Source organism: Apaloderma vittatum, unplaced genomic scaffold (assembly GCF_000703405.1).
Source record: "Apaloderma vittatum isolate BGI_N311 unplaced genomic scaffold, ASM70340v1 scaffold6683, whole genome shotgun sequence".
NCBI classification, from domain to species: domain Eukaryota; kingdom Metazoa; phylum Chordata; class Aves; order Trogoniformes; family Trogonidae; genus Apaloderma; species Apaloderma vittatum.
The window spans coordinates 286-17,423 of record NW_009708499.1 but is presented as its reverse complement, the minus strand read 5'-3'; the positions used below and the strand labels follow the sequence as shown (position 1 = coordinate 17,423).

At 37.6% G+C, this 17,138-nt stretch overlaps 1 protein-coding gene across 1 annotated transcript in view; it reads right to left on the bottom strand.

Moving 5' to 3' along the window:
• Positions 1–1,429: 1,429 nt before the first annotated feature.
• PLK4 (polo-like kinase 4) overlaps positions 1,430–17,138 on the bottom strand; it is a gene marked incomplete at its 5' end in the record, with an annotated part of 15,920 nt that continues 211 nt past the window's right edge. The window contains 14 exons of the mRNA XM_009866574.1: positions 1,430–1,529; positions 2,108–2,214; positions 3,094–3,234; positions 4,707–4,848; positions 5,836–5,927; positions 6,661–6,791; positions 7,693–7,842; positions 8,585–8,687; positions 9,080–9,184; positions 9,928–10,301; positions 11,863–11,963; positions 13,245–14,277; positions 16,167–16,281; positions 16,374–16,469. Of these exons, the coding sequence (XP_009864876.1) occupies positions 1,430–1,529; positions 2,108–2,214; positions 3,094–3,234; positions 4,707–4,848; positions 5,836–5,927; positions 6,661–6,791; positions 7,693–7,842; positions 8,585–8,687; positions 9,080–9,184; positions 9,928–10,301; positions 11,863–11,963; positions 13,245–14,277; positions 16,167–16,281; positions 16,374–16,469 (2,790 nt within the window). The remainder of the gene's footprint in view (positions 1,530–2,107; positions 2,215–3,093; positions 3,235–4,706; positions 4,849–5,835; positions 5,928–6,660; positions 6,792–7,692; positions 7,843–8,584; positions 8,688–9,079; positions 9,185–9,927; positions 10,302–11,862; positions 11,964–13,244; positions 14,278–16,166; positions 16,282–16,373; positions 16,470–17,138) is intronic.

Sequence of the window (17,138 nt, the reverse complement as noted above, 5' to 3'; positions counted from 1 at the left end):
GGATTTCTTCAGCTTGTTTAGCTTACACATCAAACTGGCTTACATTTCATCTGAAGTAAAGAGTATTGTTGATAATGCAAGTTTTCAACATGCAGTGCTGCCTTATCAAGGTTGACTTGCTGCTTTAAAAGACAGTTGATTTAAGATTAAATTACTAAAACAAAATGTTCTTTTGATGCTATATGCAAGAGCATATTTGTATCTACAGCTGGATTCAAAACACCTTAAAGTTGCATAAGAGCTATTAATCAAAGACTTGAAAGGTTTATCAAAGACTTCTAATAGTAAAGTCATTTTACCGTGCCAGTACTCTGAGTATTGAGGTCTCCAAGATGAGAAAGTACACTTGTCAATTGAAAGAGCAGTTTTAAAAAATTCCTTTCCAAGAATCAAGTAAGGATTTTTTTAAGTGCTACTTGTGTATTTTTCTTCAGGTCCTCAGTGCCAAATTTATTTGCAAACCCCTTCCTTAATTTGAACATCATAAAATAATCCAAATGGTCTCTCTCTATTAGAGACTAGATTAATAAGGAGAACTGAAGGCAAGGCTATTCGAGCTCTAAACTCAGCCTGTAGATTTGAAAAAGCTGTACTGGAACATCTCTTGCCTGATAGTTTCGCAGCTCTGTTTATTCTGCTTAGACTACATGTGCAGGCCCAGCTGTTGATCTTCAATCACACTGATACCTTTTTGGATCCCACTCTTGCACTCAAGCCTTTCTCCTACCTTATCAGGAAGGAAGTTGGAGTGTGTAAGCACCATCAGGAGTGTTCGTACAAACTTGAAGCAAAAGGCTTACAAAAAAATAAAAAGGCAGCTCCTAATATAAGTCTATAACAAACTGAACTTCGTACTTCTGAGGAGAGGGCTCTCACACCGTAACTGGAACATGAAACAAATAGGTCTGGAAAATTACCACTGCATTTATTCTTTTTTTTTTTTGGTATAAAATGCTTGTGCAGGGTAGTTAAAGATGTTGCTACAAAAAGTAAAAACCATTATAAAACATATACATATTTACATATATTACTTGTAAGACTTAAAAATATAAGTTATTTACAAATACAAACACTTCAACAGCACACACGCATTTTCCTTGATTGTTAGCACTGAGTAAGCAGTAGGAGAATAAAAAAAAATAAAATTAACGGATGCAAATTATTTCCAGAAAGTTGATGCTATCTAGAACTAAGTTGCTCAAAGTTTTGCTTGAGCAAGTTGATCCAAACATTTTGGGGAAAAAACATGTTTTGTATGTTACTTGACAAGAAAATTGCTACACAAACAGACCAACCCTTCCCTTCCTATTTTTCTTTTTACCAGCTTTTGGGAGCACTTCTGATAAGCTTAGTAAGATCAGTCACTTCACTCGAAAGCCAGTGAGTGAGTTTATTAAGCTCTCGTGTCCTGACACCTGCTTTGCTTTACTCAGTGGGGACTAGCTGGATTGGTAAACATCACAAGAATGGAAGACAGACAGTGCAGCTTCTCTTTGATGTATTCTGGTAACTTATCATTTTCTCCATACCTAGAAAGGCAAAGAAACATAGAAATATTTACATGCTTCAAGTAATGTGCTTTATTTCAGGACAGGATAATTATTTCAAAAGTAAGCTAACAACTAAGTTAAATTTTTAAGTACATCTAGACACTTGAATTGGAGCTTGACAGCATAAATACAGGCCCCAGACCCTGTATGTATTTATGTAAACATACCATTTCAGATAAAGACAAAAGATCTAAACAATGTTTAAAGATGCAGTAATAACTAGACAGACAGTATTGTCTTGAACTTTGCAGAGGAAGCACGTTACTGAGCATCTATATTGGTATAACAAGTGCCTAGTGTCTAGAAGATGGACCAAGCTTCACCTGAGCGCTTCAGGTCTACAAATCAATGTTCATGTGCTATCTCCCTGATCTAGCTATGTCTTGGGTTAAATTATAAAAAAATAAAATAACAAAACCTTGCTTTACTCCCCCTCTCTCTTAAATAGTATACATAAATAGTGGCTCTACTCCTGGCTTTTTTAAATTCATCTGTTATCCAGAATTCAGTGAAAGCTAGAGGTGTTTCTCTACTGTTTTCGTGGTATAACAACTCACCTGGTTGTCTGTCCATCTGGAGATGTGTAAGTGATGGAAGAAACACCTGCTTGGGCTACCAGTTGGGATCCATCATTAAACTGAACCCAGACTGCTCCACTGGTCAGCTAATGAGAGAAGTGGCGTTATGGTTTGAGGACATCAAATAGAAAATTACATACCTACATGTGTTCTAATAATGGAATCTGAAAGTTTTTTCAGCATCGCTGAATTGACTTAGGTCAGTCTTAGCAAGATAAAGATTGAATGTATACCTACTTTGGAATAAGTAGTTTCACGCAGTCTCAAGAATCTGACCTGCTAAGGTTTCAGATACTCAGCTTTAGTCATCCTTTATGATGAGACTTAAGTAAAGAACTGTCTTTAGCTTAACCACTCCAGAAAAATATTTAAATAGGACCAAACATAAAATACAAGGCCCATTTGTGAAAACTCACAGCTATATACCTTTTGGAGTATTTTTTGAAGTTTGCTGTTAGAATAGGCTAGAATCTGGACTGCAAGAAAGCATTTTTTACATCTAAAGCTGGTCTCACCAAAAAAGAGGAAAAATTTCTCAGTTTTTCCTGTTGCATAGACAGATCAATTCTTCCTGTAAAAATGCAGTATGTATCTGTTAAAACCACTTCATCGTGCCACCTTCAGTGTCACATCTACCTCAGTGAACAGACAAAAGTTTAGCAGCTTCCATTTCTTACTAGAGTCAAATTTAAAGGATAAAAGACAGTGAAATAGGCAATAACCACCACCACAGGAAAACTGTGATAACTGAAATAGCGAATGATTACTTTAGTGTCTTCTACTTAGGTAGTTCACCATGGCATTTATTTAAGACCCTGATTTGGAAGGATCTTTCCACATAGCAGTTTTGAGATTTCAACTGTAGCAGAGCACTCGGAATGTAACCCTCACAAATCAAGTTTGAAGTTGATGACTTAAAAACATCTCAAGCACATTTCCCTCCTTTATCAACATGTATTTCTCACCTGAGAAGCCCAGCCAACATTTTTCACAAAGACGGATTTTAAAAGTTGCGCTGAACTGGGACTGCACTCCGTTTGATGAACAGAGGAGCACGTAGTTTCAGCAGGGGTAGTCGTAAACGTAGACTTGTCATACGACAGCACCTAAAACCCAGGAAGGCACAGTATTAGCAGCCTTAGCATTAATCAGACTGGTTATGTACCAACTGTAGTGGCCCATTACCACCCTTCTTCAGCTCTATGTATACAGACTTAGCCTATATGCTTCATTCAACAGGATTACATTATCAAAATACACAGGACTTCCTATGTATCAGTATTACAACTGTTTTCTTATCACTTAACTGTAGTAACAAAGGAATTGTTTTCCCTAAGCAGACTTCTTCTACCTAAACCCCACTTTTCCTTATTTGATTGTCAGAAAACCCTGCACATCTTGAGTAGAAATGTTAGATTTGGTTCTAGAAATGTTCAGCACACGTTAGATCATCAAATAATCCTCATTCAGATGACCACTTGGACAGTATTTTTAAAAAAACATGGACATTGCAATTAACTGGAAGCAACAATATTAAACAACAATGTTCTACAGCACATGCAGAGTCTGCTACAGATTTAGAGAGAGAGAAAAAAGAGTGACAGAGGATCGGACATTGGAGGCCTTTAGGGTAACACCACCACTACTATCTAGGAGGAACATGTCTGCTTCTACAGAAGTTCTACTCAGATACCTCCTCCCACAGTGAGAGAGATGACAGAGACGAGGTGGTGTGCTTAGCAGTATTTAAAAATCAGGGTTCAGTGAAAAGATGCAAGTCAGGGGATGCCTCTGTAATAGGAGAGCTTGGCCAGGAAAGAGATCAGGATCCAGATATTATAGGAACCTGAAAGAAACAACAAGCTGTACCTCACGATATACAAATCTAGGTCCAGTATAGAGAAGCTGACAAAAACAGTCAAGAGTAATATGGAAAGCCAACTGGCTATTTTACTATTTTGCTAAGAATTACATACTTCAGAAGAGAAAGCTAAAAGTGAAAGTCTTAAAAAGATCTGAGTTTTATTTCTGAAACCTCACATTAAAACTCCAGTGATGGATAACCTTAAGTCAGTGTAAAAATCAACACTAGTACTGAAGCCTTCAGGAATTTTTGTTGTCAGGTTCATACCAGTCAAGCAAAAATTCTGCACTAAAGGACATGTGCTCCGGGATTAAAGAATAGAGATGCAGACCCACATAAGCTCATCCAAGTTAAGACAAGACAAACTTACTGTGCCAAAACCTCAATATAATTCAGTCAGTTGGGGAAGCTCTGTCAGGGCTATGATGAAGCCATGGAAGCTTGGCGGGTCTTTTAAACTAACTAGATGCAATTGCACACAAAGCCATGTTGGCTACACATATATTTACACTTGTTTACACATTAACATTTGATTATTTCAGAACAATAGCCTTAACTGCTACCATTTTTTTGTGACTACCATTTTTTTTTGTGACTACAGGCCTCAGGGCACATCAGAACTCTCCAAAACAAACTCAAGACCGTGCCCAGTAACTTGAGGCAGCAATTTGCAGACTTAAGAGTAGTCTCCACTGTGTGTTCTTATGTACTTACAGACAGAGGACAGTTTGGAGTTGGAACCTGAGCAGAACTGGCAGCTGCGTTTCTGTCCAGTGCTGTAACTTCTTTTGAACAGTTTGTCTTGTCCAGCAGTGGAGGTGCTACAGCCTGAGGCGATTCAGTATTGCCAGGTTTTCTAGAGAAATTATGAGACAAATTGGGAGCAGTCACACAGAATCACAGAATGTTAGGGACTGGAACGGACCTCGAAAGATCATCTAGTCCAATCCCCCCGCCGGAGCAGGAACACCTAGACGATGCTATACAGGAAGGCATCCAGGCGGGTTTTGAATGTCTCCAGAGAAGGAGACTCCACCACCTCCCTGGGCAGCCTGTGCCAGGGCTCTGTTACCCTTACTGAGAAGTTTCTTCTCAAATTTAGGTGGAACCTCTTGTGTTCCAGTTTAAACCCATTACCCCTCGTCGTACCATCAGTTGTCACCGAGAAGAGCCTTGCTCCATCCTCGTGACACTCACCCCTTATATATTTATAAACATTAATTAGGTCACCCCTCAGTCTCCTCCAAACTAAAGAGACCCAGCTCCCTCAGCCTTTCCTCATAACGGAGATGCTCCACTCCCTTCATCATCTTGGTTGCTCTACGCTGGACTCTCTCCAGCAGTTCCTTATCCTTCTTAAACTGAGGAGCCCAGAACTGGATGCAATATTCCAGATGTGGTCTCACCAGTGCAGAGTAGAGAGGAAGGAGAACCTCTCGTGACCTACTAACTGCCTCCCCTTCTAATACACCCCAGGGTGCCACTGGCCTTCCTGGCCAAAAGGGCACAGTGCTAGCTCAAGGGACTTAAACTAGTGGAGATGTAGCTTTTTCTTCAGTTTACCATGGACTGTACAAAGCACTTGATGGCACTCATCTTGTGCAGAGCTGTTTTTACACGTGCTAATTGTTATCTTGGTTTAGCCTAAATCTACAAGTGTGTATTGTCCCATTATCAAAGGGTCCAAAATAATGAGCTCACACACGCAATCAAGTTAGTATTTGTCTTGCTAATGACTATGAGCCACTGCTAAGAAACCCTGGCTTCTACAAATGTGAGCCGCATAAGGCTGCTTAGTGGGAATATTCAAACGCAAAAGTATTTTTGAAGTGAAAAATCCTACCTTCCAACAATTATTGGAAAAAATGGAATACTTCCACTCTTCTTTTCTTCTTCCAAAACAGCAGATTCCAGTGCAAGGCATATACGATGTCCCTGGAATTGAAAGGAGCTTGTTAAAGTCCCTAACTGAGAACAGTGTAACTATTTTATACATGTTTACTGTGGCAAGTGAGCCTACACAAGGAAGTGCTTTTTTCCCAGTGGTACTGAATACTGGTAACAGCTGCACTTAGGCACCACAGCAATGCTTGCACAACTTCAGCACATCTCCAATTAGGGCCTTAATAACCCTCCCCTTTAAGCAGGGCTAGATGGGGCTAGGTGACCCCTGAATTCTACTCCAGAAAAATAACAGAACATAAGGAAGACTAAGAAGGAAATCTGTACTTCACTTGTACTGTTTCCTCAGTTCATAGACAAAAACTTGCTTTTGTGACTGCTCAGTGTGTGACATGAAGAGATGAAAAGCACAGGAGGCAGAGTAGTTAAACACCTAGCAGGTTTTTGTGGGGTTGTTTGTGGAGTTGTTTTTTTCATGGGTGGTTTGTCTTTTTTTTTTAGACTTTTGTAAAGCAGCCTCATGTCTTGTGCTTAATACTTTCACGAGATGGGCAAACCAGTCTTACACACTAGTAACAATTTCCTCTAACAGTTCTTGTTGTGAGGCATTGTTACTGTTGGGTTTACATTGTTATCTGCTCTTCCAAAAAACACTTGAATATCCCTCCTTATTAGTGTAGTTAAAAAAAAAAAAAAGCAAGATCAGAAACACTGCATTTTCAGAAAGTTGCTTGGCACTGAAAAATATGTATATAAACCAGTTTACCTCATTTGCATGATCCATATAAACCTGTATTTCCTTCTTCAAACCTGCTTTGCTTTCTCCTTTCAAAGTGAAGGATTTCCCTGATTTTTCAATTACACGAGTTACACCAGCTGTCTTGTGTATCTTTGCTCCTATAAAAAAAAGTAAAAATTTCTAGCACGAATCATACAAAATATCCAAATCTATAAAACAGACTGCTGCCATTACATTCTGCTCTACTAAAGGGTATGTCACTGACTTAAATACTACAAGAGTAAAACCACTCCTGCATGAACCCTACATCTAAGCAAAATAAAGAGCTACTTAAAATCAGCCTGTGATGTTAACAGAATGCCCTCTATGGCCAAAGATACTTAAACAGGCTAAAAAATGCACTTATTATGTTTTTTTAAGAACTACTTTCCTACACATTAATCTGAGACAAAATTAACACCTCTATCAGTACCGCCAAAAATTTATTATTTGAATGGGCTTTTTTTAGATAGTCTTTCTTTCAATAGCAGTTCCACACTCAATCACAGAGCTGGTCTTCCTCCCTCCCCTCAAATTCTGGCAGGGTATATTTGTGCGTGTGGCAAATGAAACTCTAGTTCACTGAAGTCTCCCAGGAGAAGACAATCACAGGTGCAGTCTTGCTGATGAAGGGCAGAGTTGGCAAAGGCAGCCAATGGCTTTCCCCAGGAAGTGTTCATCGTAGCACCGTTACAGCTAACAACACAGAGCTTGGAGCAAGAACAAACCTTCCCCTGAGTAGGTTAACCAGCCAAGACACACACAAAGAAGAGCTCTTGAATTAAAACAGGGCCTAATTTCAAATAATGCCTTTGCATCCTATACTCCATGACAAGTTATCAGTAAGTAACTAATGAATAATAAATTGATCTGCAAATGCTAGGAAAAAAGGCAGAGTGATAAAAAAAAAAATAAATGTTTTTAGTAGATTCTTCAAGCTGAAGCATTTACTGTTTGGCAATATTTTAGTGCAGCTTTAATGAAGTAACTATTTGCATAATTGCAAATATGCATACCTACCATCATAGAAACAAATTTCAACATCTGCAGTCGGTGAATTTTCCATCAACATGCACTTGGCATATCTTGTGTAGAATGTGACTTTGGGGGTTTTTGTCCTTACCAATTGCACGAACTTGGCTGCATACTGGTATTTTTTCCAGTACTTCTCTAAAATAAAATAATGTAAAATTTTTTTGGAAAAGTCATCAGATAAACCACTGTAATTTAACATGCATATTTACTAGCTCAAGGTTGCAAGTAGTATTTAAGTACTTTACAGAAGAAAGTTCGAAAAAATTGACTTATTTCCACAAACTTACATCTTAAATAGCTTTACTTGAATAGCTTCAATTAACAGGTTTCAGAACCTAAACAACATAGTCAAGCGCTGCATATGGCTTCAGGTAAAACTTGTCTTTGATCCCTAATTAGTAGAAAAATCTGTTTATTGAGAACTTAGAGATAGCTTTTATTTGTTTTTCATCCTTTTGCATTAAATACTCTGTCAAGACTTGAAAAAGTATTTTTCCCATTCTCCCCACATTATGAGTATTAGGAAGCACTAAGTAAAGTTGCTGATTAAAAAATTACTTGATATTTTTTTCTTCAATTCTTATTTAAACAGCTTCCAATATGAACAAGGAGCAGAGTATGAAAACTTGAGTTTTAGTACTCTAAAGGGGTGACTCCTTATGACTTCCATACAAAATTAATTAAAACCTGTGGGTTAATACTTTCTTATTAAATTTCAAAACAGTTTCCAGTTCAACTGTAGTTTGAGTCTTATTCTGAGATGAGTTTTATCTTCATAATTATCTGAAAAGTAGTGTCTACACGGTAAAAAGCCTCAAACAAGATTCAGTTAAGAATCACATTAAACATCTTCATTTTAAAATAAATTCCAGATTACCTGGCAAGTTGTCAAAGTTATATATACAGATGTCTTCAGGAGGAGCAGGAGGTCTGTCATCAAGAAGGAAACCTCTTCCTTCATTTGGATGATAAACTGCAATCTATAAAAAGTGAAAAGAGTGTGTATAGTTGCAACTTTCTACAGTACTCCCTACTTTTAAGAGGTATGGAAATAATTCACAGTTTAATTACCTTAGTTTACCATTAATGCTCTATTTCTTTAAGTAATTTAGCAGTAGCAGTTTTTCAACAACACTTGACCTTTTCCAAAAGCCAAGTCCAATTTTGCTATGGAATAACTGCTTCCTAGCTATATTTGTATGGCTGTACTATGAGGGGGAAAAAAGTTTAGACCTGTGTATATGTACATTTTGCATTTCTCAACAAATAATCACTTAAATGAAAATTTAAAAAAAAAAACCCACACAACTCTGAAAGAACATAATATTCTAAGCCCTTCCTACAACACTGAAGAAATGGAAAACACACTCACCACATTTCCGTCACAAGATATTCTGAGAACTTCTTTCACAAGTTCTTGTGAATGGTGCTCCTTTAGAAACTCCATACACACTTCCCCGGTATCCAGAATGCTCACCTAAAATATATTCAATACACAAGTTAAACAAGAAGGCCTTGACTTTCTGAACAAGATATCACTTATTTCCACAAATGCTTTAAAAAGGTGTTTTTCTTGCTCAAATGAACTGTAAACTTAAATGCTCCTTACAATAACTTCTGCTACTGGTGCTATTAAAACAGAACACCAACAGGACTGAAGGTTTTAAGGCTGTTCAGTAAGGGTGGGGCTTCTTAAGTTACAAATCCAACAAAGAGAGGCCAGCTTTATTATGTTTTAAAATAATAAAATAAAATGAGGGGTCAGGGGGACACATGACAGGATGAGCAAGACTAAGAAAAAAAAAAGACAAAAGGGTGATACTAGGAACCAACCAATCAAAAAATTTAAGTGATCAATAAGGATTAAAGGAAATTTGTTTTGGTTTTGCACCTACAAGGTAGAGAAAAAGCAGCAGCACTATAGGAAAAAAGATTCAAGCTTTTACTTGAGAGCAAGACTGATTTGATTTCTAATCCAGTTATTTATCCAATCTGTAAGAGCGCTTGATTTGTTTGACATAATACCTTAAATGCAACCTACAGCTAAGCAGAACTGCAGGATGTATACATGAAACCTAAGATTTATCTTACTAATATAGCTTTAAATTAAATTACAAGTTACATTTTCTCAAAACAAATGCTTCAAGCTTAACAAGTGATTTTTAAGAGGCAGTGACAGTATATTTAGTACTTGTTTCTCTTTTAGCAAGCGATACATACCACTGCATTCTTTGTTTTTTGCCTGATCGGTTTTAGCCTCTGAGCGTCGAGAGGTGACACTATACTTCGCAGTGCAGGCTTCTGAGGTGCTTGTGGTTCTTTGCCCCGTGTTTGGCTTTGTTCTGAAGTTGACCAGTGGCCACACGTAGAAAATGGCTGAAATTTCTCAGATTTGCCGAGAACTCCAGGCATGTATTCCTTCGGGTTTCCCAGGTTGACATAATGTGGAGAGTCAACAGACCCATCGTTATTCCTTAGGTCTTTCAAGGTGTTCCAGGCATTTCTTGATGCCTCTTGCTGCACATCCAGATGATATCGAAAACCTCCGTGTGCATGACTGTTGCCAGTTAGGTCTGCAGGTGGTCTCGGCAGAACTGAAAGCATCATAAAGGTACATTGTAGATTCAAAGAGTGACCATCAGAAGGCAAAAAAAAAAAGCTATTATGTTTTTAAAAGCTTTTAAAAAAATTTCATTTTAGAAGGCTTACTGAAGTGGATAAGGGGATTTCTTTAAGCTCACTCCAAATCATTAGGCTATGACTTTAATACCAATATTAACAAAATACCAGTGCTACTTAAACTGTTACTGGATTTCTGTTATCACGTCTTTCAGTCTTAACACATTATAAATCATTTTGCAAAATGATTTACAAACAAAATACTAAGATTTCAAATAGATACTTAAGCAAGAACTAGTTTAATTTATTGAAACAGTTTACTTGCCATTCAGATAACTCCTAGTACCGAGTTTCATTTAAGTTTCAGCTCAACTAGTGGTTTTGCAGACTCAAGATGTTAAATGAACGCTCCAAACCCCTTACTTTATTTCTAGTTGTTTGTTAAAATACAATAACCCATTTTTATATTTCAAGTCCCTACAACTGTTTTGACAGTTAAGCCCTTGATCCACTTTTGCCTCACTCACACAGATAACATGCTCCTCCTGCCATGTTGCAGAGCAGTTGAGAAGGGATCAGAAATTAAATAGGATTATTGTGACCATATGTCATGATTCCAATTCCTTATAGACAGGAAGGGAAGGAGTCCAGTAATACCAAAACAAAAAAGGCCAGAAGGGATTTGTGAACTTAGTTTTAGGATTAACTTTCATTCTTTGTAAATGATGTAACACGATGCGTGACCAACACCACCTTCCCTTCTGTGTCCTTTGTCCTTTCCTCCACCCCTCCTTCTGCATCCTCATTATATTTCTCATGTACAGAGGTCCCATTTTCTCTTAAGGCCCATTTGCACAACTAAATAAGCAGAGCTTTACAGTCCCCTGCCAATCTTCTGTTGGGTATCTATACTTACACATTTCAGGTCACACCCAAATCATTAAGGCAGGTTCTAGAATAGTGTTTTCACCTCTTGGGGTTTTTCCGGTTTGTTGTTTTGTTGGGTTTTTTTTTGCTAAAATACTAAACAAGAATGACCTCATTTTATAAATCTAAGTATTCAATCTATAGTTTCTTGACTCTTACAAAGCCAGTTACATACAGTTAGTTATACCAACCCAACAGCTTAAGAGGAGCACAAACTAGAAAACCTGAAATTAATTCCTACCTCAGGAAACTAAAAAGTTACAATTTAGTCCAAGAGAAAACAAAACAATGTTTCCAATGGGATATTTCTTGCTTAAGAATGATTCTACAGATCAGTGATGCTAAAAATTACTTTGTCCCTTTCAATATCGATGTCAATTTTTTTGCAGTGACAAGTCAGCTTGGAGCCTCTTGTGCTTCTCATTCAGGGAAGAAGTCTGTGTACAGTAGCCTCTGCTAACTTCCCATCACTGTTATTTCAGATGCCAGCATTATAATCCGGCATCACGGTTAGTTGGCTATACAGATGCTCTGACACAAGTTGAAAGAAAGCAACAGAAACTGTTACCAGCCACTACTCCAAAATAATACAACAGATGAGCAACGCACCATTTGTTTGCATGCTTCCAAGCCACTGCTGCATGGTTTCAGCCTGGGACTTCTGCTCTAGCAAACCAACCTGGGGCTTCATTGGGCAGAGATAATTTGAACTGCAAAGTAAAAGTTGCACATGTAATCAAGACTGTATCAAAGACATTCGCACAACAAAATACAATGCTTTTGGAGCATTTAAGAAGTGCAGTGGCATTTTGTAGCTCTGGACAGCATAGAACATTTCTTTATGAGCCATGCTCATTTAGTAGAGGATTAAAAAAATAACATACTGGTTCCAGTTGGAAAAGTTCTTACTACTTCTTAACACATTCAGCATGTCTTTATGAAGTTATGGAGAATACAAGTAAGCATTATGTTAACACATGCATAAATCATTTCTTCATTGATTCATCAAACATTTCTCAAACTAGAAAGAATGCACATGCCCACTGAACTTGCTAAGGAGAGGCTTATGTTGTGAACAGTCAAGAAAAACTGCATATTCCATTTACTTGTTCTACAGGGCAAAGTGCTCATTTGCATTTTCCCTAAATTGATCTATGGAAGAAAAATGGAAACGCAAGAGCTAAGATATGCAAAAGTCCTTACATTAAAATAGGAAAGCATTGATATTCTGCTGCTGGAAAAAATAAAGCTACCGTCTCAGCACAGGACTAAGACATGGTAGGCAAAGACAAGACCTCCATCATCCCAGTATCACTTGTACATTTTACACCTCCATCTGCTGAGCATGTCCATCAACATATAAAAAGAAGTCAGGATTTTCACCCAGAAACTACAACCAAAGGCAAAACTAAGTTTCAGACAGTTATCCTGGAGTGTTACTTTCCTTTCTGGTACGCCAGTTTTACAGTCCATCACCTTATCTACTACTTAATGTGGTTGGGTTTGTTTTGTGGTTTTTCTTTGCTTGTTTGTTTCTATTTTTTTTCCTTTATCTTGTCTAAACATAACAGGAAAAAAAAAATAATCAAGCCCAGAGCAGCAAGTAAAAGTGCTGGTAATAACACTCTGGGTGCCTTTTGCCCTAGTCTGTGTCTCCTCTACAAAGAACTAGCAAGGCTCTCTACTTAGGGAAAATAAATACTCAGCTTGCTGCACATGGAACTAAGTCATCAAGTATTACGAGGGTAAATAAAAGCTACAACGCACCTAGGTGATGCGCTGCATCCATGAAGTTTTAAGACAAGGACGCTAGGGAGATAGCTGCTGCTGTGTAGATGGTCATCACCCTCTCCCTCTTGGTATTCAAGCTACATGAAATTATCTGTCCTTTCAGCACTTACTGCAGCTTAGTTACAGGACAACTCATGCATTAAACATAGAGCAGCTTTATTATTTTTTTAAATGTCATCTTAATAAAATACAATTCTTACTGTGGTTGATCTTTTACAGGCGGAGATACCTGCCCCTCAAAAGAAGCAGAACTACTAGAAGTCTTCTCCTTAAATATTTCTCCTATATCCCCATAGCTGTTCACAGGGGAGAAGCATTCTGTGTTTTCCCGTGTTCCTACTTTAGGCTTAGAAAGCAGTTCCATGGAGTGACATCTCTCAACAATATTGGCTATGCCTTGAGTCTGGCTATGGGATGCGCCAGACCTATCCGAAGAGTGGGCTCTGCGGAGGTAGCGCGAATGCGGTCTCTCTTCAGCAAGTTGCACGGTTCTTCCTCTACCGGTCGGGCCAATTTCTTTTCCCTGCATTACCCACTGATGCAAAGAATCGCTTCCATCTACAGATGAAGCGGTACTGGAATTCTTGGTTTTAGGAAAAAAAGTAATTTTATTTGGTAGTGGCTGTCCAACTAACAGCTTCTTCTTTTCCTTCAAGCAACCACTGGTACTGATACTGGAAGAGCCTGTGAAGGTTGTAGAGATGGTAGCGTTTCCACTGTCCATGGAATCTTCTGAAGTTCCTGAATCTTTACTCCGTGCAGAGCTACACCTGGACATAAAAGGATGATCCAACACTGAGGAAAGGCTCAAACGATCTGCTGGATTTTTACGAAGTAACCTATGTATAAGGTCTTGCGCTTCTCTTGAGAGAAAGGCTGGCATTTCATAATCTGCCAGCACGACTTTATTCAGTGTGTTCTTGACTGTGTCAGTGTCAAAAGGTGGTTTTCCAATGAGAAGAGTGTAAAACATACAGCCCAAAGACCACACATCAGATTCGAGTCCATGTGGACTCCTTGTGGCTATCTCCGGAGAAATGTAATTTGGAGTTCCACACATGGTGTAATGCTTTTCATGAGGCATTTTCAGCTGAGTTGCTAGTCCAAAATCAGCAATCTTGACATTCATATTACTGGTGAGTAAGATATTAGAAAGGGTCAGGTCGCGGTGCAGTATTCCGTGAGAATGAAGATACAGCATACCTGTGATAATTTGATGCAAGAAGTGTCGAGCTGTTGAAACACAAAAAACAGGTGTTTTAGTCATATAACACAGATCATAGCTGTGAAAATAACTTAAAGTCTGCTATTGGGTTTTATTTTTAAATAATGAGAATGTTGCAAGGATGTTTAAGTCTCATGCTAATAAGATAGAAATTAGTTTTCTGCTTTTTGCTGCAATCAATACAGCTTGACTACATGCTAAGATAGTTCATTAAAAAGTGTTCTGTAATGCAGTAATCAGATTTGTTTCTTTGCTGAAAGAAGAATGAAAGCAAGAGTGGAGATACTTCCAGTTGGTCTAAACTTTTTAAAACCAGATTCTTAAGAACTTTAAGTTACTTCACACTTTCAGAAACAGCAAATGCACAAAATCAAGCAGCTTCACTATGTGCAGGTTGTAGAATAAAGGAGACAATTTCTATTATACTTGTTTTATCATAAGCAAACTAGCAAGGTTAGTAGCAATGCAAATTCTTAGAAGCTAAAGCTTATGATATTGGGATAGTATTTCTGTTCCATTACATTAGAAATACAGCAAATACTCAAGAGTTTTATCTTACAGCCAGAGTAACAACACTTCATGCAGGGTGAAACAGGATCAATTAGAATGATGTTGCAATTGCAGCAATTTTAAGACTAATTGCTTCTAGAGGAAACAATTTCCAATAATCTTTCTTCACTTAGCAGAGGACAAAGACCACTCATCAAACCAAGAGCCTTCTTTATTCAGGTGAGTGGTTTATCAGCTTTTATAACTGAGGTACCACCAGATGAACTACTTTTGCTGAAGCACATCTGAATTAAACAGATGATGACCATATACCAGTATCCCTTTAAACTAGTCCTGTGATCTGGATTCCAAAAAAAATAATCCATATATATAAAGATTAGATTAGAAACTGCAAAAACTGTGCAAGAGACCACCAGCATGGCAAGTCTGGAAGCAGCAGAGGCAATAACCACTGAATCCCAATCAGCTGAAAACATAACAGCTTGTTTGCCTGTGCCCTCCAACACTACACACGTCTGCTTGCTTGGCTGTCCATATTTTATTATTTGACTTTAATTTTAATAGTGCTGCTCTGGTTAGGCTTTCAGTGGTCTGTGGCTCTTACCGAAATCTTCTCCCAACTGTAAGAAAATGAAACATTGTTGAATTCTTAAGCAAAATTTATCTTTTTTACACAAGTTACCTCAAAACCCTGTTCAAAGGAGTCATGTGTCTAATTTTAAAAATTTTAGTACTATTCTGACAATGAACTCTTATTGAAGGACAGTAGTTTCAGTGCTTTCCCTAAAATAAAAAAGGGCTTTAAAAACATAGCAGAATTTCTCCTCAGCTGCCAGTCCTCCAGAAATTCTAGCTGGAGTGTCAGATTGGATATTTCCTTGTTAACTCAGCCCATGAACAACACAATTACCTGCATTATCTTCATTTCCACACCGAGCTTGGAACACAGGAAATACTTCCAACGATACCACAACCTAACATCTGGAAGGCTTTCTAACTGGCAACACGTAATCCAGTAATACTGAGGTGAAGACGTACAACACGAAGAAAGCAAATCTGTGGATGTGAAGTTGCCAGGTCTCCCCTGTCAAACTTCCCAGTCTTGACTTATGCTTCAATATAATTATATGTACAAAGGTAAACTCTTCCTTCCAAGACCACTGTTTATTTTTTTAAAACCCAAATAGCACAAACTACTGTGAAATGGTATGAAGAGGAAAAAAAAAGTAGAAATAAATATACATACAATAGTAATTTATCTGTAGATTGTCACTTATCACAGCTTTTTAAATGATAGAAATTGGTTGTTTTAAATATACTTTCACTACAACACTGAGTAAACCAAAACATTACTGCAAAGAGCTACACATAAAAAAGAAATTCTCACCTTCTTCTTCTGAAAAGGGTTTCTTTCTGTTCTTTATGTATCTGCTCATTTCACCATTGTGACACATCTCAAGTATCAAGTACACATAGTTGCTATCTTCAAAATAGTTATAAAGCTAGAAGTGAAAAGCATGAAAAATTAAAATACATTTTGTTCATTATACAGCAAGTCACACAGACAGCCCTCACTACAAAACATGATTCTCACCTCAAGTATAGATGGATGCTTGAGCTGACAATGTATTTTCACCTCGTTTTGAACCCTCTGTACCATTCCAACTTTGTGCATGGCTTTTTTATCTATCTGTAAAGAGATCACAGAATACTTCTCAAGCACTACAACCTTGATTAGATAGAGGTTACTTTCAAGCAAACATGACATTTTCGCTGTTAAATGCATGCTGGCCTGACAACTTCTTAATATAAACAAATTTCAAATAGTTTAACAGACCATATGCTTTTAATCAACAACTGTCATTCATAAACAGAAGAATATGCAACTATCTGAAAGCAGACAAGCATTAAAATTTTCAATATTAACATCAATTAAAAGGTTTTCTGAAATACCTAGGCAGAGAAACTTAATTCTGATTTTACCAGGCAGATATGCTAAATATAGTTAATACTAAAGAAGTGAGCAAATAAGAATATTGTAGATGAGTGAATCTGACAAGACTCCTGTGATGTGCTAGTTTCCTTCACAAATTTTATTCTAGCAGTGAGGGGAACTTTTCCAGGACCTTTCCAGCCACTTGGATTCTAAATAAAGTTTCTTCAGTCACAGATTTCTGAATCAGTATTTTAGAGCTGACCGTCTACGCAACACCGTACATTTGAGCTTAAATTGTTTTAATAGCTACGTAAGCATTTCTGTTAATTATCAATACAGTCTCTTGGGTTGTGCTGCATCCTCCAGGATCAAATCCTAATCTAAATATCAGTTAGGTACAAACAAACAATTCAGGCATGAATG